Below are 21,700 nucleotides of genomic sequence, written 5' to 3' on the forward strand. Positions count from 1 at the left end.
TAATTATTGTCTCTTAAACTTTGTTTTATGAGCTGGTTCAAAGCTCTGACACTTGTATTTGGTGGGTCTTAATCAAACCAAAAAATAAATACATAAACAAAAGAAAATATGCAAGTATTATCACAGCGTCTATACAATGGAAATCCATCTCGTTGCGCTCTTGGCATAAGGGATATACTTAATTTAATCGGTCTTCGATGCATCTACTGGCACAAACGAGTATTTTTAGTGAGCGCAGCTTGAAACAAAGACAAATAACCAAGCCATTGTTCCAGCGAGAACACTAGATTTTTTTTTCGGTTTCCTCATGTCATTTGTTCTAATATACAATAGGTTGCTTTTAACACTTTCAGTGCGTTGTGCTGTAGTTACTGTTCACTGCAAAACGATTGTTAAGTAAGCAACTTCAAACAATACCAGTGGGCGTTTTACAGGACTGAGAGCGCATTAACCTTATTGTGCAAAAACAGTTGTATGCAGTCAATGTATTGTTCACATACAGACGGTAGGATTAGAGCATGTATATAAGGGGTGTGCTTTCCCATCTACAACACCGAGATCTCAAATACATCCAGCAGCTAACATGGGGAAAGTAAGTGAGAAGTGCCAGTTTGTGTACTTTTGTGACAGTACTTCATTCATACGCAAGAATGTAACTGAGTAGCAGTTTTCGTTAAATCGAATATGCCTTTTTTATAAATTACCTGACATTAGTCAAAGATGTTTTTTTTCGTAAAGCTCATGCAACTCTTGATGTTTTTGTAGATTATGTCACTCATATTGGAGATGTAGTCCGAGTGCATGTGGCCAAGTGCGTCCAATGAGTCTGGCGCACACCACTTTATCTCCGTATTAGTGAACTGTTTCACCTTGAGATAGATAACATCAGAAGAGACACTAAGGGGGAAGATGCATATTGTTATTGTTCACTTGAGTGAGAATGAATGTGAATGTACTGAGGGCCTGATTTAAGAAATGTGGCGTTGCACCCAGTGCAGTGCCACTTTTGTTGCACCCCTTAGCGTACCCCTAACACCACCATGTGTTGCCCGTATCTAAGATACGGCACGCATGGCAGTAGTTAGGGGATCTAGCGTCAAATTTGTTGATGCTAATTTCGAGCTTTGCAGGATTAGCATAAAAAATGTTGACGTTAACCCTGCAAAACCCATTGAGGCCCATTGTAACCAATGGTGTGTCTCCTTTTAACTCCTGCTCTGAGCAGGTGTTAATAGTGCCAAAAAAGTGACGTGAAGAAATATCTTATTTTTTTCGGCCTCCCTAATAGGGGAACGCCCCCTTTGTATACATTATGCCTGGTGCAGGCATAATGTAGCTCAAAGGGTTACTTAGTAGTGGAATGCATGCATTGCGCCACTTCGTAAATATGGCGGGATGATTTTGGCCTCGTTGGGCCACATTAGCATGAAAAAATGATGCTAATGTGGAGCAAAGAGGTGTTAGGGGCTCTTAAATCCGCCCCTGAGTGCTTTACGATAATATATTCACCACTTGACTTGGTCCCATGTGAACCGCCCTTATGATTAGATTCAGGGCAATTATATTTCTAGCTGCCCCGTGTAAAGGTACAGCCACTGTTTCCATTGGCTAGATGGCAATTTTTGATATCAGTGGTGTCTGTGTTTTGCGCATCATTTTTGTGAGTTTCTACTCACTGAGATAAAGTTTTCTGGATAAATTCTACAAGATTTTGAGGGGACAACGTGCCCAAGGAAAATCTTGAAGGGGCGCAGTTTCCTGCCAATTTCCTAATCCCTATCGGATTTCCATTAAACTCATAATGAGGGTCTGCGTGTTTTGGCTGGGTATTCAAAAATGTTTTCATCACAAGATAATTAGGGTAATAATATATGAGTTATGTCTGTTCACTTAGGGACTCATTTACAAGAATTTTGCGCAGCCTTAGCATCATTTTTTTTTTTTTACACTAAGGCAGCGCAAAACAGTTCCCGACCCCAAGCCATATTTACAAACTGGCACAGTGTCACCATTGCACCAGTTTGTAAAGCCGTGCTCCACATTTTTCCTGTGCCAGATATATTGTATGCATGGTAGGCATTCCCCCGTTAAAAGCCCAGCAGAAATGGGGCAGTGAAATCTTCATGATTTCACTGCGCCATGCTGCACCAGCATTCCTTCATTTTTTTTTGTTGCTTGTTCAGGTCAGACATTAAAAGTGATGCTGTGCTGTTGTCTGAAGGACTCTCTTAACATTGCTGGATTAAGGTCAAAATGTTGATGCTAGTCCAGCAATGTTAAGGTTTAGATCAATAACAGCTTCAGAATTTCTGATTCTGTTGTGGACACTTTGCACCATGGAGCACTGTATTGTAAATGTAGGGCTCCCATTGTATCGTTAGGGGGGTGCAGGGCGGTGCTAGAAAACTAGTGCATTGATCACGATGTGCCACTTTCTTGTAAATGAGCACCTTAGTCTGTACAGTGGGTTGAAGAAATCCAAACGGTTGGGAGATACAGATAGGAGGTGAAAGATTATCAATAATAGTTCACTTTCTGAAAATTACATATACTCCTCGTATTGCAGAAATGAGAAATGCATCCAAAATGGCTGCATTTTGTAATGTGCCACTGTTTCCATTTGAGAATAATTTTTTGTTGTGTGTGAAAGAAATCCTGACCTGCAACAGATTACATGGCAGTTTGTGTCATAGTTTGAGACACCCTGTTTCACATTTACTTCTACAACTGTGTCCTAGCTAAACTCTCTATGTGAGGAGGATAGTTCGGCTTTGAAGTCTGACGGAAAATTCGTATTTGTCCTTTGTCTGAGTTGTTTGACATTGTGACCCAAAACATTCTGACATGCTTTTGCAAGTCAGTTCAGCAAGTTAATGTTCTGAAATTGAAGTTATAAAACCAAAAGATTTCATAGTTGAGAACAGAATCACAGATCATATTTTGTAATTTTGAACTGATAATATTAAAAATATTATTTCCTTTCAAACAGATCATTTTCTATGAGGACAGGAACTTCCAGGGCCGGTCCTATGAGTGCAGCTCTGAGTGTGCCGATCTTAGCTCCTATTTCAGCCGCTGTAACTCCATCCGAGTGGAAAGTGGCAACTGGATACTCTATGAACACCCCAACTTCCGGGGTCACCAGTACTATCTCAGAAGAGGGGAATACCCTGACTTTCAGCACTGGATGGGCTTCAATGACTCGATCAAGTCTTGCCGCTGGACCCCACAAGTGAGTGTTGCTCTGTTTCATTGTGTTTATTCCTACTTTAAAACCAACACTTCCACAGTGGCCTATGAGACCTAATCACGAGGCACCCACTCCACAACTGAATAGGCTGGTGCCACTGACGTCCTCAGGTGGAAATTCACATTCTAATTACAACATATGACCCAACCAAAATAAACACAGGTGTTTCATCAAAACTATATAGTAAATGTCTTCATACCCACAGTTTATGGAATTAACAATGAACTCAGTGGTATGTCACTCATCTCAATTAGTAAACTTCATTAGCATAAATATGCAATGGCAAAGTATCAAATAAAATAATTAATATGAGCAACCATTAAAAACTTTAAAAACAAAGAGCAGCTCTTGCATTCCATGAATCACCAGTTTCCATAGTTTATAATATATAATCAGTCCTCTCAAAAATTATTAAAAAAATAAAAGTAGAAGTGTTCATTAGTTAGGTCAGACAATAGCCATATACTTAGAGCAAAGGAAATGTCAGCTTAGTAGCAGCGCAGTAGAACATTAGCTCGGGCCTTCTCCTGGCTGTTCAAGCAGCCTAGACATTACTGGATACTGCCATGTAGATCTTTAGATTATTCGGTAACAGAAAATTTCAAGCACTTCAATTCAAGTTGTAGTACAAGACATTTAGAGACTTATTTACAAGTCCCTTGCACCGCCATAGCGTCATTTTTTTTCTTCAGGCTACAATGGTTCAGAACATCACCCAACCCATGTCATATTTACAAACTGGTCCAAGGGTACCATTGCACCAGTTTAAAAACACTTGCACCACATTATACCTGCACCAGGTATAATGTATGCAAGGGAGGTGCTCCCCCACTGGGAGGCCCGCAGAATTGGCGCAGTAAAATCTACAAGATCTCACTGCATCATTCTAGCGTCATTTTGTACAGGGGAAGACATTAAAGTGATGCCAGGCTGTTTTGAGGGGGCCTCCCCGTGCTTTGCTTGACTAGCTTCCACATTTTTTATGCTAGCCCATCAAAGCGCCACAAATTCATCAGAAGTTTGGATGCACCTCTGCTAACAAGCACCATGGTGAGCTGTACTGTAAATACAACGCTACCAAGGTGTCATTAAGGGGGCACCTGGCAGCACAAGCAAACTAGCGCATCGTAATAGAGGTGCCAGTTTGTTGTAAATGAGGCCCTCAGAGCGAAGGTGCTAATTTTTGTGTAATAAAACATAAAATGCATTAACGTCTCCTGCCCTCCAAACTTACAATCACAGCAATCAATACCAACACTGTTAGCAGCAAACTTTGCATAGTACACTTTAGAAGGCAAAATGCCAAAGAGAAATTTTAAAAACAAAGTAAGATGGGTATCAAGGACAATTGCGTTAAAATATTTTTCAATGCCCAATGCCTGTTTTACTAGAAAACAGTCGGGCATGAGGAACCAACTTGTCCAATAAGAAACCCAAATTTCAGAAGTGGCATGCCAGGACCCAAACTTAAAAAGAATGAGTTTTCAATTTTTTTCAATCTCTGTATCCCCATATTTCGGCAGCAAATGTTGTGGTTCTGCTTCTACCTCCTTTTGTTTATAGACTTGATGAATGATAGTCAGGGCACAACTAATTTTCTGTTTAACCTGCAGGATAGCATTTGCTTGGGGTTGCAAAGTAGTGGCTGTCTTTTCAGTGTGGTTTTGCCTATTCAATTTATTATTGAAGCAAATATCCAGGTAGTTATAGCTTTTCACTGTTTGAAGCCCCTGGTATGCCATCCCTGCAGACTTCCTTAGAGGCCGGGACGATGAAATTGGTTTTTTTTGTGCATTGACGCGAAAATCCTTCTGGCTACTTAGGCTCTCAAATTTCTCCAAGGCTTTGTGCAGTTTGTCCTGCATACATGTCAATGAAATTGCATCATCTGTGAAAAGAAGGATGACATTGTTTTGTTCAGAACGTCTGGGCTTTCTCTTCATAACATCTCTCCACAGTCATTTAAAAATTAAAAAAACAACGGGGTCAATACAAATCCTTGCGTACACCGGAGCATATTGAAAAATAGGGGATACATACTCCAGAGCTTCCATAGTGCACAGAGGCACTTGATTCTGAATAAACATTTTACAAGCTTGGAGGAGGGTATTTTCGAACACCATTTTTCAAGCGAGTACCATAATTTGTATTAATTAACCAGCTATACTGCTGATTTTAAATCTGTAACTGAGAGATATAGGGGGTCATTCCGACCCTGGCGTTCCATGACCGCCAGGGCCGGGGACCGCGGAAGCACCGCCAACAGGCTGGCGGTGCTTCCTGGGCCATTCTGACCGCGGCGGTAAAGCCGCGGTCAGAAAAGGGGAACCGGCGGTTTCCCGCCGGTTTTCCCCTGGCCCAGGGAATCCTGCCATGGGGATTCCGACCCCCTTCCCGCCATCCCAGGAACAGGATGGCGGGAACGGGTGTCGTGGGGCACCTGGGGGCCCCCATAATGATTTTCAGTGTCTGCACCCCAGCAACTCCGCCGGCTGCATTCGGAGCCGGCTTCATCGTTGCTGGGTCTTTCCCGCTGGGCAGGCGGGAGGCCTTTTGGCGGTCGCCCGCCGGCCCAGCGGGAAAGCCAGAATGGCCGCCGCGGTCTTTTGACCGTGGTGCGGTCATTCGGCGCCGCCGCCACCCGCCGCTACCGCCGCCCGCCGCGGTTGGAATGACCGCCATAGTGCCGATTTATGCACCCTTCTAAATTTGGCATATGCCATATATAGTTCGACTGCTTGGTCAATGGTGCTGATGCCTTTGCGGAATCTAGCCTGTGCATCAATTAATATGTTTGTTTTATCAACCCAGGCCAGTAAACTGTTTAAATGAACATGGCTAATGATTTTCCCAGTACTATCAGGTAATGAAATGGGCCTATGATTACTGGAACATAACTTACTTCCTTTTTATGGAAGGGCACTTTGACTGCAGTTTGCCTTAAAGAAAGAAGGCAGATGTTCCCTAACACTTCACTTGAAGATTTTAGCCAAGATCAGTGACCGGGCCTCTGGTCAGATCGAAACATGTCCACTAGAACATGATCCGGGCCTGGGATTTATTGGCCTTTTGATCTATGATTGTTCTGTGCATAGAACATTGAATTCTCCAGTTGATCCATTGTTGGCAGGTTCTCCTTAGTGAACTGAACCATCACTGATATTATATACTGCCTTATAGTGGTTCACTCAGATCTATGAGCAAGTCTGGTGTCATGACTATTTGGGCCATCCCTAAACACATTGACATTTTTCTCCCCCAAACGTAGGGCCTCATTACAAGTTTGTCAGTTTACTGACTGCCAAACTCCTGCTGAAGGTCTGACCGTCGCACTCCTGTCAGTCCGACCGCCAGATTATGATCCCGATAGGATAGCAGTAGTCAAAGCTGTAGTCAGCTACGGTGGTGCTCACGGCAGCACCGCCGTGCTGATAACCTCTTCACTTTCCGCAATCCTTTCCAAGGCATGGCTGGCAGAAAGCCAGTGCTGGGGCTACATGAGAGCCCATGCACTGCCTATGACCATGTTGTGGGCAGTGCAGGGGGCCCTCTGCCAGCAGCAATGCAGGCAGTGTGTATTCAGAGGCCTTAAGGAAGCTGACGCCAATGCAGCTGCACATCATAATACAACATGTACTTGACGGTGACCTTCTCCCCACGGCTTTGGCAGTCCGACAGTCCGACAATCGGACCGTCAAAGTCATAATCAGGCCCTCTGTTTTTTCTCATCAGCTGCCTTAATCAGGTTATTTCACACTCCTTGCTGTAAAACTAATTTCTTCTTCCTTAGTAATGATTTATACTTACTCCTTTCAATCCTAAAAATTTGATCTGAAGCTAACGAATGATACTCGACCCTGTTTATGCTTTAAAATCTTTTACCATGGCAAATCTACACTCCTTATCATACCACCCAATAGCACTCTCATTCCAACCCTTTCGTTTGGGGATCCTAGTTGTGGACAGGTAGTGTATGAAGTCTCTTGACATAGCAGTATAGTTTTCTAGTACCACAGTTGTTATGATCTTTATTTTTAGTGGCTTGAATATTCAGCAGGTGTTGCCCTATGGCCGCCATCAGTATGTTTTTATCTGCTAAGTAAACATCTGCGTTCCGTTTTACTACTATTTCACTCTTAATCTGGTATGATACTAGCGATACAATATGGGGACTGCTCAGGCACTGTCACTATTGCATACTTATAACACAGGAAGATATCATGAATCTGATAGTTGTGTTGAGAGAACAATTTGACAGCATCTCGTTTAAAACTATAATTGTTTGTGTGTTTTGGTCATTTTTGGACTTAGTTTGACATGAGGCAGATTCTTGATCTATGTGACAGTGAAAAATGCAACAATGATGAAAAACATTTTGCAGGGAGTAGTTATGAGAAATCCCCATTGAAGAAAAAAGGAAGACCGAAATGAGGGAAATCATCTGCAATAGTTCGTACCTAACTCTATTTCTTAACAAACCCAAAAGCTAACTCACTCCCTAGCTATAGTAACAACCCCTACTTTAACCTACCTCATAATTCAATGTCTTTTCGTCCTTTAATTGTTAGCGTAGGTTTAACATTAAAATTTTCTTAATTTTCTCAATATGATGGATATCATTTTATATCCCTGAAATCACTGTATTTTATTAAGATAAAATACAATCTATCACGTTGCCTTTCTCCAAAATGCTCATATTTGCACCAACGCGTAATTTAAAATAGAACAAAAAGCAAGAGTGAGGCTGCTATGAAACGACCATGCCATTGTCTTTAGTCTTGCAGAAAGAGGTCATATTGCCTAGCGACACACAGAAAACAGGAAATCGTGGCACAGGTTCATGGTTTAGAATGTTTCAAGTCTTATTACAATTTGTTTTGTTCGAAAAACAAATTCTGAGAACTTTGAGTTGGTAAATAATGTACAGATTGTTTGGTTTATGCATTTAGGCCATTGATTTTTTTTAATGAAAGTAGAAACTCTGCGCTCATTACACAGTCCACAATTCATGTTATAACACAGGCACACATGGTTATAAGGCATTTTTAACTATTGGATTATTTTTCACATCCCTTCTTATATGTGTGCCCTGGGGTCATAGCTTTTTGTGCCTTATTATCTGCTCAAATTGACCCATTTCACATGTTCACACTCAATGGACTGTAGAAAACCCCTATTTCTCCATGCAGATAGTGCCCTTATCCTTGTCGCTTTAATCTTGGATACTGCTTTATTGTTAGCTTTAAACTCAGTTCATCATCACAGCTAGTTTGGCTTTATTACCACCACATCCTCATGGGGCGATGGGGCGAATGTTGCAATTTATAACCAATTGCAATTAATTCCACATTATAAGATTACATAATAAGTATGTCAAGTAAAGTTAGGTTTGTGTAAGAGGGGCAGTGAGCTACATGCACATCTAAAAAATACAAGCACTACTTTTGCTTAAGAGAAACGCGCTCTATTATCTTACAATATGTATTTGTTATTTTGAGACAAACGTTTATCCTAGTTTCTTTTTTCTCCTTGTCGTGCCTTGTCTGATATCCAGCACCGTGGATCCTACAGAATAAGGATTTACGAACGAGAGAACTTTGGAGGTCAGATGATGGAGTTCTCTGAAGACTGTCCACATGTGTATGAGAAGTTCCGCTACAATGACATCTATTCCTGTAACGTGCAGGATGGGCACTGGGTCTTCTATGAAGAGCCCAACTACAGAGGACGTCAGTACTACCTGAGACCCAGCGAGTACAGGAGATACAGTGACTGGGGAGCCTCAAGCCCTAGGGTTGGATCCTTCAGGAGAGTTCAGGATCTTTACTGAGATACTTTTTATGTTCTGCTTCAACAATCCATGTAACAAAATTAAATATTGCACAAATTAATTTGTTTTGTTTCTTTATTAATAATCAATAATTCAATTGTGGTCCTTGAATTCACAGGTTACCAAAGTAACAAGGGATTTTAACACGTTTCAGCCCTTAAAAGTAAGCAAGCCAATTAAATTCACTAGAAACAAGTACCCACATTATAACCCTGGTGCCAGGGGTATTCAAAATAACTAGTTTCCCTAAAGGTCAATCTGAAAGCCAAAGAAGTGGTAGTTTCGAGGCAGCATGCTAGGAAAACACTACTAAGATCTAAGCATTAGCCCCATTATACCTGTGACACCCACCAACCCATGTCTTGAGACAAATACATTCCCTGATAAGCTTCCCAATGAGCTTGTGAGACAGAGAACCTTGGGTTTCCTTGCCATATGCTAATTGAACCTGAGTGCACTACTTTGTCACTTATCTAGAAAGCAATTACTTAAATGTAATTTGTGAGCTGTTGGATTTATGAATTTCCAACTCAGCACATCTCTCTAATCAAATTGCTTTAATCAATCTTATAGAATGGTGAAGTATTATGTAAATACTAAAATGCCATACAATCCTTGAAGTGTTCTTTGCCTCTCTTTTTTTATCCATCATTCATTGTCTTGTTTTGCCCTTTGCCTTATTTCCTTTTTGAATTATCCAGCTGTCTTTTTTCCGAGCACGGCACACAAGTGGGACCCTATGTGACCCATGTCATAGCTAAACACTGATTCACACACACTCTTTGACTACCCATGGTGCAAGGAGAGGCTCTTGGAGACACTAAAATAAACCCTAGAGACCTCTCAATTTGTTGTACTGTACTTACTGCATTTGGGCCCACATTTATTAAAGATGACGCAAGAGAACACAGTCCTTAATTCTGATTTACCAAGCTACGCAAGAGCACCTTGTGTGGCCTCACGTGGCTTGGTAAATCTGGAGTAACACAAGCCAGTGCAAGTTGCTGGTTTGCGTTACTTTGTGCCATGGATGGAGCATGGAGGTTCCCAAGCATCCACCCATGTGTTTTGGCATATTCACAGATTTACCAAGACTGGTAAAACTGGGAATACATCAAAATTGTACGCCTTAAAGATAGAGGAGAAACAAGGAGAAATAACTTCATTTCTCCTTGTTGTTTCTTCCTTCTAATGTGCTGCATTCTGTTGGGTGGCTGATGGCTGGTGATTCGGCTGGTGGCTGGTGGCTAGGCTTGGCAGCCAGTTGAGTTGTGGTTGCTGGGCAATGGGTTTTCAGGCCTTGGGCATGGAAAACCCCTCTTCATAGATCAGCATAGCTACGCACAGCCGCTCCTCACTTTCATCCTCGCTACGCCCATATCGGACATAAGGCTAGCAGAAAATGCTGGTGCGGACTGGTGAAAACCTTTGGGCATTCTCTGCGATGCTGTGATCCTACCAGGAGAGCCAGTTATGTAAACCGGCGGAAAAAAGTACAGAACAAAAAGGCAATCATAGATGATAAAAGACTACAAAAGTCAATAAAACTTTTTGGGAGCGTCTGGCCTGGCAACAAAAGTTGTTGGGAGCGCCTGGTCAGTGGCTTGAGGAGCAAGACGACGATGGCACAGTTTTGTCATACTCCTGTATTCCTGCTGTACCACTGTTGAGCTATTGGGGAGTGGAGAATTGAGGGCGGAAAAGGCGGAAGTTTAGGATTATTTCTATCAAACTCCCTAAACTAATCACTTCCCACATTCTAGCCCCCCATGCTACCTGCTTATTGACAATTTTGTTTGACATTCCACCCGTTTACTTGACCTTTAGCTCATACTGCTTTTACCTAGAACTCCTACTCTGGTCTACTCGGTCTATTCTGGACTACTCCGGTACACAAAATTTTGCAAGTTGGGAAATTAAGCCGCTGAATATGAGAGACCTGAAAACAGGGGTCGAGAGGTAAAAGTTCAGAGCTGTAGGCCAATTCCCCAAGGTAGTTCTTCCTTTGGATATGATGGCTAAACGTTTCCAAATACGTGTGGAGCTTTCCTTAACCGGTCATGTAAAAAGATAAAATCAAATCCCCTAAGAAACAAGAGCATTTTTCACTTGAATTTAAAAAACTCTTGCACTAGTCTTCCCTTTTTTTCAAAATGAGCTACATGATGAGCTACCATCCAAGGAAGAAGCTAACGCAAACGCTAATGTTCTTGATACCTCTGGAAACGGTGTGGCTCTGATTCCCCCGATCAGTAAGTCGCCTATTGTTGGGGGGGATTTGAAGAACATTAATTTTCCTCCTACTAACATGGGACCTCCCTCGATGCTGGACATTGAGGTGAAAGGAGCGCAAGATGTAAAGAGCCTGTCCTGTTGTGTGACCCTGTCCTTCGGTGGAAGGGATAATTCTCCTGCCCTAAGGCTTATTAGCAGTACACCTTCGGACCTCACTTTGTCACCAGTATTTTCTTCATTGACTCCAAATTTTATGCTTCCCTGGAATTTCCCAAGTGTACCTTTAGATCAACATACAGTAATTTCGGAGACCATTAAATGCTTAGAGAGAATATTATCTTTTATCTTAGCTCTTTTAGAAAAATCTACAAATAGTTTTGATCATTCTCAAGACACTCACTTGGCTATATTTAAAGCTCTGACGGGTCAAAAGAAGGATGGTCCAACTCTGATTGAGAAAGTCCTGATGCCTACAAAGGAAGCCTTCAATAAATCGGGGGATGCAGCAGTCCTAGTATACCGTTGTGTACCTTGGATGCAATTGGAATGTGAATTTAACCAAATATTCTGATCATAAAAATAGAGAACCCAGGCTGGTAAACCACAAGTGTCCCTTAAACCTTTGATCTGCGCGGAAACCTTTAAATCGGAAAGTTTTGACTATTTTTTGGAAAACTTATTTTCATCTTCACTTACTCAGTCGAATATCTTGGTGCCAGTAAACCCGGAGTTAAAGTAAACTTCCCAAGTGGTCCTTTTCCCCATCTTTCTACCGCAGTCTAAGATACCTCCCAATTCCTCGATTCCTGAGAACAATGGAAATGAACCTATTAAGCAAGCAGATAACGAAAGGAGTATGGGAAAGTTATTAAAAGGGAAAAAGTTGGGAAGAAAGGTTAAACAGCAAATTTCCCCCCAAAGAAACAAGAAAGGTAAAGTTCAATGTCCAGGTACCTACAGGAACCCCCTCTCCTAAGGAAGACAATAATAAGGTTCCAAGGAAGGATAGGTCTAAAGACTTGGACGATTTGGAAGACATAGGATCTTACCCTTCCAGGGAAGAACTTGATTTAGTACCCCTTTGGGGTCCTCCTTTAAACAATTCAGGTTACCTACCTATTGTAAAGAGGGTTTCATCCTCCCTAAATACAGATGCCAATTCGTTTTGTAATGCAAAAACAAACTCAGTACTTAAATTCTGACCCCTTAGGTGGTGGAGATATTAATTGTGAGATGGAGAACCTCTCCCAGCAATCTGAGACGATGTTATGTCTTGAGTTTTTTGTTTTATTTGATTTGAATTTACTTCTGAACCACTCTCTTTTAATATCTTGCTTTAGAGATATACCTGAGTTAAAACTAATTGAAAGTAGTGATATCGCTGGTGTATTCCTTATGCAAGGTCTCGGTTCTGTGAAGACAAAAGTCTGTTTTTATTCTAAAACAATGGTAAATTTGATTTTAGTCAACTGTGAACAACTGCAGCATAGAGGCATAGGTGTGGTTCCAGTTAGGAGAAAGGACTCTCATTTGTTCAGAATGCAGTCCCACATTGTTCAATGTGTGAAATTAAGTAATCTCTTTCATGGGCGAGAGTCTTCCGCTTCGTCCCTGGAAAATGTTAAGGTCTCTCTTCTCCATGGAGGAAGAGTGGTGAAGCTAGTTGAAGAAGTCTCGTCTTCTCATTGGAGTCCTAAGCAGGATAACTGGAGTTGGTTGGCGGGGCTTTAATAGTACTCCGGTGAAGGGAAAATTACCACAACATGTTTTCTAACCATAAACTTCATGTGGTCTCTTGGAATGCTGCAGGAAAAGAGAATCATATGGGTAAATTAGATTACATCTGCTCTCTACAGGGAGATCTAATCTACATCCAAGAGACCTGGAGTGTAACCAATCTCTCTTGCATGGGGTACACGGTCCTTTGTCAAAAGGCACAGCCGTCCAGGGAGGGGCATGCAAAAGGGTGTACCCCTATGCTTTTAAGTGATAAGTACAAATGGGAGTTTGAAACTATTTACGTCTCACAGAAACCATATCAGATAATTAGAGTTAATCCAACAATGGTGGATGGTATGAAAATACCTGTGTTAGTGGTAAATGCTTGTATTCCCCCTGATAAGGAGCATGATACAATGTTACTGCATATGGTTCATTGTATTTCCTCTTTTTGTTTAAATTCACATGAAAGTGAACGGGGGATTCAAATTGCAAAATCTCTAATTTGTCTCTTTCCATTTTCTGTGATAAAGAGAGGGAATGTGTGCTCAACATTCCTCCTATCCTATTTATTCCAAGAATTAGGATGGATAAAAGGGAGTATATTTTATTAAAAGGTTTGAGGGAACTTAGTTGTATAATTTTAAATGGTCGATTTCACTCCGACTCCCCAGCAGCCTTTACCCACAAATCTCGTCTGAGTAATTCCATCATTGACTATTTTTTGTGACCTCCTACTCCCTAGCACAATTAGTAGAGGACATGACAATCATCAATACTCCATTTAGTGACCATAAGATCCTGAGCCTTACGCTAAAACTCCAACTGACCTCATTAGAGAACATATAATTTCAAGGGTCATAATAATAACTTCAATGGGAAAACAGGTAGAATCTATTGGTCACCTTTGAAAACTTTATGTGTGAAAGAAATGCTTGAAATGGCTTTTAGAATTATTGATGATTGGAATGAAGATGCACTAAAGTGCTTCTCTGACTTCATGGGAAACATAATTCAGAGAGATCAGTTAAAAAGTATTAAACCTCCACGAAAGAAATTAAGCATTTCTCGTCTTCTATTGAATAGGAAAATCAATAGATTGGTTAGGTGGCAGAATGGGTGGGAATCTGAGGAGAGGAGTAGAAGAATTTCCCTACGTAAGAAGAGAAGAGTGCGGATGAAGTTGTGAATAAGGAAGGAGGAGGCAGACCAGAGGGAAGCCTTGAGAGAAGCGGCCATGGTTAAAAATACTCGTAAATTTTGTTCACTCATTTCCGAAGGCTGTGGGTCATGTAAATCTTCCTCAGCTCCTCCAATAGCTGAGGCAGAATGGAGGGACTATATTCTCTCCCTGTATGCGGAAAACAAGGAAGTTGAGTCAGGTGAATTGGACCTCAAGATTGGTAGTTGGCTGGAGCTTGATGCTTTCGGTGCCCCTTCAGTTACCGAGGTTGAGAGGTTTATAAGGTCGATGCGGGCCTCTGGAGCAATGGGTCCAGATGAGGTTCCAATGGCAGTAATTAAACAAAAGCCCTCGCTCTGGCAAGGATTCTTAACCCGGTATTCTACTTCTTTTACTCTAAAGGCATACTTACGGCATCTTGGACTGGGAGTATCATAATCCCTTTTAAAACTGGTGATAAATCTTCACCCATAAATTATCGGTAAATAGCCCTGCTGGATGTGGTTGTTAAGATCTTTGCTAAAAGCATACTTGTGCATTTAACATCTTGGGTTGAAGAAAATTCGATTCTCCCTTTTGAACAGGCAGGTTTTAGGAAGGATTATAATACTTTAGATAATATCCTATTAATCCAAAGTATAAATGAAAAGTATGTTCTGGTTAGAGGTGGGGTGGTATAGGCCGCTTTTATACACTTCTGAGCAGCCTTGACAGGGTGGATTTTATGGAACAAATTATCTAAATTGAGTGTTCCTACAAATTTGTTACACTTAGTTATAGCCCTGAACTCTTCTACATGGTGTAAAGTGCTCTTAGGTGGAGAGCAGGGTCCGTCAGAATTTGTTACAAAACTGCCTGTTGGTGCCCTTTCTGTTTTCCTTATATATTCATGATCTGCCCTCTGTATTAGGGAATACCCAAGGTTTTGTGCCTAAAATTGGAGGCAGTTCAATTCCTTGCATTCTTTATGCTGATGACAATGTGTTGCTTGATCTTACCCCGAAAGGTCTCAATAGGCGTCTGGCTGCCTTGTATGATTACTATAAGCAGCATCATTTAAAAATCAATGCATTAACGTCTCAAGTGGTATGCTTCTTAGGGAATAAATCCCATAAATAAATTAATTCCGTATGGTCTGTGGGTCAGCAGAGGTTAGAGCGGGTGAAATCCTACTGTTTTTTGGGAGAAACCTTATCCTGTTCTCTTAGGGATCGAGACCATGGCAGTCATTACAACATTGGCGGTAAAAGCCGCTTACCGCCGTGCAGAAGACTGCCAACATACCGCCATGGAAATCCGCCACATCTATTATGACCCACAGCTCAGAATCCGCCAAAATTCAGACACCCCACAAGTCCGCCACACCAAAGGTCAGCGATAAACAGGCAAAAACAAAACCTCCACCGTCACGCCAACAGAAATAAGCCCACACTTTCACGACACACGAATCCACGCTGCGGTCTTTCAACCGCGGTATTCCATTGGCGGTACACACCTCTGCGCTCAAACTGCACACACATCTACAAAACACAGCCACATTGGACAATTCGAAACACACACACCTGATACACATACACACACCACTCCCACACACCCAATACAATATAAAACACACACCCACATCACCCACAAACCCCTACGACCAGAATCACAGAGAGAAGGCCAGAGAGAGACACCACAAACAACTACCAAGCTTCCACAGTCACACAATACCATCACCCACAGAACTTCCACGCACCTCACACAATACACCACTAAATATCACCACACTTATCACTACACACACCACCCCACACATCACCCACACCACCCCATGGCACGGCAAAGACACCCCAGGTTCTCTGAGGAGGAGCTCAGGGTCATGGTGGAGGAAATCGTCCGGGTAGAGCCACAGCTATTCGGAGCACAGGTGCAGCACACCTCCATAGCTAGGAAGATGGAGCTATGGCGAAGAATAGTGCACAGGGTCAACGCAGTGGGACAGCACCCAAGAAATAGGGATGACATCAGGAAGAGGTGGAACGACCTACAGGGGAAGATGCGTTCCGTGGTCTCAAGACACCACCTTGCGGTTCAGCGGACTGGCGGCGGACCCCCACCTCCTCCCCCACAACTAACAACATGGGAGGAGCAAGTCTTGGCGATTCTGCATCCTGAGTGCCTCGCAGGAGTAGATGGCGGAATGGACTCTGGTAAGTCAAATCTTAACTATTACATCCCCCACCCTACCTGCATGCTATCACATACCCCCACCCTCACCCTCACACCCATCACTCCAACTCCTCACAAATGTCCCAATATCACAAACCACACATCCCAACACCAAGCCCTGCATGCAATAACAAAGCCAATGCATGGCCATTGCACATACCCATACACCACCCTAACCCAGCATCACACAAGGTCCCACACAGGAATGCAAGCACTGGGGTACAGGGTCACCCACCTATTGCACACCATAGCACACACAGATGTAATAAACATCCCTTTATACCCCTGCAGGACCCCTACCCAATGTCACTGGACAGGAGGGTCCACACATGTCCACACCACCAACAGAAGAGGCCCACAGTGATGACAGCAGCTCTGTCCAACTGGATCTAGATGACCAGCCCAGCCCATCGGGGACCTCGGGACAGTTGGTTCCCCTCACACAGTCACAGGCCACCACAGAGCTTCCCCCCTCTAGAATCACCAACACAGCACCCACCCAGCGGGCCCATACCTCTGTCCCCAGGACAAGTCAATCAGCAGTGTGTCCACCACTACAGGGAACCCAGGCTAACCCACCACCTCAACAACAACATGGACCTGGGGGCAGTGGTAGTGGGCACACGGTTCAGGGAACAGAGTCCCAGGGAAACAGGGGAACTGGGAGGGCTGCTGTGCGAGAGGGGGAGGACAGGCCAAGGGAACCCACTCTCCACGAGGCCCTCTCCAATATCATAGGAGCCTACCACCACTCCCAGGAGATGATGGCAACGGTACTGGCCAAGTTTCAGGAGACCCTGCGCCTGCAGGAGGAACAGTATTTGGGCTTCAGGGAGGAACTCAGATCAATCAATTCCACCCTGGGCACCATCGTAGGGGTGCTGAAGGAAGTACTCAACACCAGGAGGGACACTGTGGCACAACAAGGGGTCCTGACACTAGCCTGGACGATGAACTGCCCACCACCTCTGCCGGCGCTAGTGGACAGGACGCCCCACCACAGGACCACCACACCAGCACCCCACCCCCTGCAGAGGGAAAAACACCTTGCAAACGGTCCCTGAAATCCAGGACAAAGACAGAGAACGATGCCAAGACCCCCGCCAAGAAATGAGACCACCCTGAATGTCATCCTTCTGTCCCACTTTGTCATCCTGTCCATCTTCAAACTGCCCCAGCTCCACTTCCTATTCTTATTTGGGCAATGCACCTGTGAGACTAATAGACTGGACTGTGCCATGGACATTTCTCCACCATCACCCCTCACCATTTTACAACCCCCTCCAATATTGAGCACTTAAATAAACACCCTTGAAGCACAAAACAATCTGGAGTCAGTCTGTGATTTCGAAATTGTGTATTAGCAATTACAGTGACAAAATGCTCTTTCAATTGTAATGTCAACATACCTATGTCAGCCATGAGGAAACATAGCAGATGTCACACAGTGGGACCCAGATCTGTAAAATCGAAAGGGAAAGTGACAACTCAGTGACCATACACTGGGTGAAAACGACAGACAGTAGAGAGCTAGTAGTGTTAAAGTACATGTAGTAGGCAGGTTTGTATTCTTACCTGTGTCTCACTGGAAGTATTGCAGGATCACTGAGGTCCAGTTGCCGATGTCCTCTTCTTCTGCTTCCTCGTCTTCACTGTCCACAGGCTCCACAGCTGCAACAACACCGCCATCTGGACCATCCTCCTGCAGAAAAGGCACCTGTCATCGCAAAGCTAAGATGTGAAGCATACAGCAGGCCATGATGATCTGGCACACCTTCTTTGGTGAGTAGAATAGGGATCCACCTGTCATATGGAGGCACCTGAACCTGACCTTCAGGCGGCCGAAGGTCTGCTCTATTATCCGCCGAGTTTGCCCATGGGCCTCATTGTAGCGTTCCTCTGCCCTTGTCCTGGGATTCATCACTGGGATCAGTAGCCATGACAGATTGTGGTAACCAGAGTCACCTGCAAATGGCGAGGGACAACTGTTAGACACACACTAACCTGTAGGGATATCCCCAGACAACCATTCCCACTGACTTGCTTCCAGGTGCTCACCTAATAGCCACACACGGTGCCTCTGGAGTTGACCCATCATTTAAGGGATGCTGCTATTCCGCAGGATGTAAGCGTCATGCACTGAGCTAGGGAATTTGGCATTCACATGGGAGAATGATAACTCTTCGGGTTTCTGTACACCTGTTCAATCCTGCGGGGGGTACCAATCAATCAATCAATCAATCACTGCAGTTGTAAAGCGCGCTACATACCCGTGTGGGTCTCAAGGCGCTGGCGAGGGGGGGGTGCTACTGGTCGAAGAGCCAGGTCTTGAGGAGTCTTCTGAAGGCCAGCAGGTCCTGGGTCTGTCCTAGGATGGTGGGGAGAGTGTTCCAGGTCTTGGCGGCGAGGTAGGAGAAGGATCTGCCGCCGCCGGTGGTTTTACAGGTGCGGGGGACTGTGGGGAGGGTGAGGTTGGCTGAGCGGAGGCTTCGGGTGTGGGTGTGGAAGCTGAGTCGGTTGTTGAGGTAGGTGGGTCCAGTGTTGTGCAGTGCTTTGTGTGTGTGGATCAGGAGCTTGAAGGTGATCCTTTTGTTGATGGGGAGCCAGTGCAGGCCTCTCAGGTGGAGTGTGATGTGGCTGCTGCGGGGGACATCGAGGATGAGTCGGGCCGAGGCGTTCTGGATGCGTTGGAGTCGTCCCAGGAGCTTGTTTGTAGTTCCTGAGCAGAGGGTGTTCCCGTAGTCGAGTCTGTTGGTCATGAGGGCCTGGGTAACGTTTTTTCTCGTGTTGAGGGGGATCCATTTGAAGATCCTGCGGAGCATACAGAGGGTGTTGAAGCAGGACGCAGAGACGGCGTTGACTTGCCTGGTCATGGAGAGAGTGGAGTCGAGGATGACTCCACTGTTGCGTGCGTGGTCCGTGGGTTCCGGGGCTGTGCCTAGTGATGTGGGCCACCAAGAGTCGTCCCAGGCTGATGGGGTGGATCCGAGAATGAGGACCTCCATCTTGTCTGAGTTCAGCTTCAGTCTGCTGTCCTTCATCCAGTCGGCTACGGCCTTCATTCCTCTGTGGAGGTTAGCTTTGGCGGTGTGGGGATCTTCGGTGAGGGATATGATCAGCTGGGTGTCGTCGGCGTAGGAGATGATGTTGAGGTTGTGTTGTCGTGCGACGTGGGCGAGAGGGGCCATGTAGATATTGAACAGTGTCGGGCTGAGGGAAGATCCCTGTGGGACGCCGCAGATGATCTCAGTGGTTTTGGAGCGGAAGGGTGGGAGGTAGACGCTCTGGGTTCTGCCGGAGAGGAAGGATGTGGTCCAGGCCAGGGCCTTCTCTTGGATACCGGCGTCATGGAGGAATGCTGATAGGGTGCGGTGGCAGACCGTGTCAAAGGCTGCTGATAGGTCCAGGAGGATGAGGGCAGCTGTTTCTCCTTTGTCCATCAGGGTCCGGATGTAGTCAGTGGTGGCGATGAGGGCGGTCTCGGTGCTGTGGTTACTGCGAAAACCAGATTGGGAAGGGTCCAGGATTTTGTTAACTTCGAGGTAGCGGGTCAGCTGTTTGTTGACAATCTTCTCGGTCACTTTTGCCGGGAAAGGGAGATGGGCCGGAAGTTATTGAGGTCCTTGGGGTCCGCCTTGGGCTTCTTCAGAAGGGCGTTGATCTCGGCGTGCTTCCAGCTTTCTGGGAAGGTTGCTGTCTCGAAGGAACAGTTGATTGTTTTCCGGAGGTGGGGCGCGATGGCTGCGCTGGCTTTGTTGAAGACGTGGTGAGGGCAGGGGTCCGATGGGGATCTGGAGTGGATGGAGTTCATGGTTTTGATGGTGTCTTCATCGCTGACGCTGGACCAGACGGTCAGGCGACTGGTGCGAGTGGTAGTCACAGGGGTGGTGGACTCGGTGGTGGGTGCGGGGGGTCAGGGTTGAAGCTGTCGTGGATGTCGGTGATCTTGCGGTGGAAGAAGGTGGCCAGGGAGTCGCACAGGTCTTGAGATGGCGGGATGTCGTTGGTGATGGAGCTGGGGTTGGAGAGTTCGTTCACGATGCTGAAGAGCTCTTTGGTGTTGTGTGCGTTGTTGTCTAGGCGGTCCTTGAAGGCGGTCTTCTTGGCCGTCCTGATGAGTTGGTGGTATCTGCGGGTGGCGCTCTTGAGGGCTGTGTGGTTGTCTGGTGTTCGGTAGTGGAGCCATTTCTTCTCCAGCTTCCGACAGGTGTGCTTGGAGATCCGGAGGTCCTCGGTGAACCAGGCGGCTTTCTTGTTGGTGTGGTTGGTTGTAGAGGTCTTGATAGGGGCGAGGGTGTTGGTGCAGTCGTTGATCCACTGTGTGAGATTGGTCGCGGCAGTGTCTCGGTCGCTGGGGTCGGTTGGTGGTCTCAGGGCGAGGGCGGTAGTCAGTTGGTCCTCGGTGACCTTGCCCCAGCAGCGGCATGGTAGCTGTTGGGTGCGGTGGTGTGTGGTGGGTTTTCTGAATGTGAAGTGGACGCATCTGTGGTCGGTCCAGTGTGGTTCGGTGGTGTGGTTGAAGGAGACATGGGGGCTTGCGGAGAAGATGGGGTTGAGCGTGTGTCCAGCGGCGTGAGTAGGTGTCGTTACGAGCTGTTTGAGTCTGAGGTGGGTGAGGTTGTCGATCAGGGCGGTGGAGTTGGCGTCGTTGATGTTCTCGAGGTGGAAGTTCAGGTCCCCGAGGCGGATGTAGTCCGTGGAAGTGAGGGCGTGGGTGCTGATGAGGTCGGCGATGGTGTCACTGAACTGTGGGCGGGGTCAGGGAGGTCTGTAGACGAGAGTTCCTCTGAGGGTGGTGTTGGGGTCGGTGTGGATCTGGAAGTGCATGTGCTCGGCAGTGGTGAGGGTGTCATCGGTGTTCGTTGAGATTTTGATGGAGTCTTTGTGGATGATGGCGATTCCTCCTCACACTCCGTTGGTGCGGTCTCTGCGGGAGATCTTGTAGCCCTGTGGGATGGCTATGGCGATGTCTGGTGCTGAGGTGGCGTTCAGCCAGGTCTCAGTCAGGAAGGCGACGTCGGGGCGGTGGAGTCTAGGAGGTCCCAAAGTTCGATGGCTTGCTTGCGAGCGGAGCGGGTGTTGAGGAGGATGCAGTGGAGGTGTTGGGTTCTCTGGCTGGTGGTGTAGAAGGTTGGATGCTGGTGAATCTGCAGTTCCGGCAGGTGAAAGGCCCCTGGGTGCGTTTCGGGGTGGCCCAGTAGCAGGGGTGGTCTCGTCTGGTGTTGAGTGCGTGGAGGGTGCTTGCGTCGTAGTGCAGTCTGGCGTTGCGGGG

General features: G+C 45.4%; 1 protein-coding gene across 1 annotated transcript; it reads left to right on the forward strand.

The window, feature by feature from the left end:
* The first annotated feature begins 557 nt into the window (after nt 1-557).
* Nucleotides 558-9,141, forward strand: LOC138283457 (gamma-crystallin-3-like). Its single transcript, XM_069221412.1, has 3 exons — nt 558-592; nt 2,990-3,232; nt 8,805-9,141. Exons 1-3 carry the CDS (start codon nt 584-586, stop codon nt 9,078-9,080), a joined length of 528 nt encoding a protein of 175 aa, XP_069077513.1. The 5' UTR covers nt 558-583; the 3' UTR covers nt 9,081-9,141.
* The last annotated feature ends 12,559 nt before the right edge of the window (nt 9,142-21,700 follow it).

This window comes from Pleurodeles waltl, chromosome 3_1 (assembly GCF_031143425.1).
Source record: "Pleurodeles waltl isolate 20211129_DDA chromosome 3_1, aPleWal1.hap1.20221129, whole genome shotgun sequence".
NCBI classification, from domain to species: Eukaryota; Metazoa; Chordata; class Amphibia; order Caudata; family Salamandridae; genus Pleurodeles; species Pleurodeles waltl.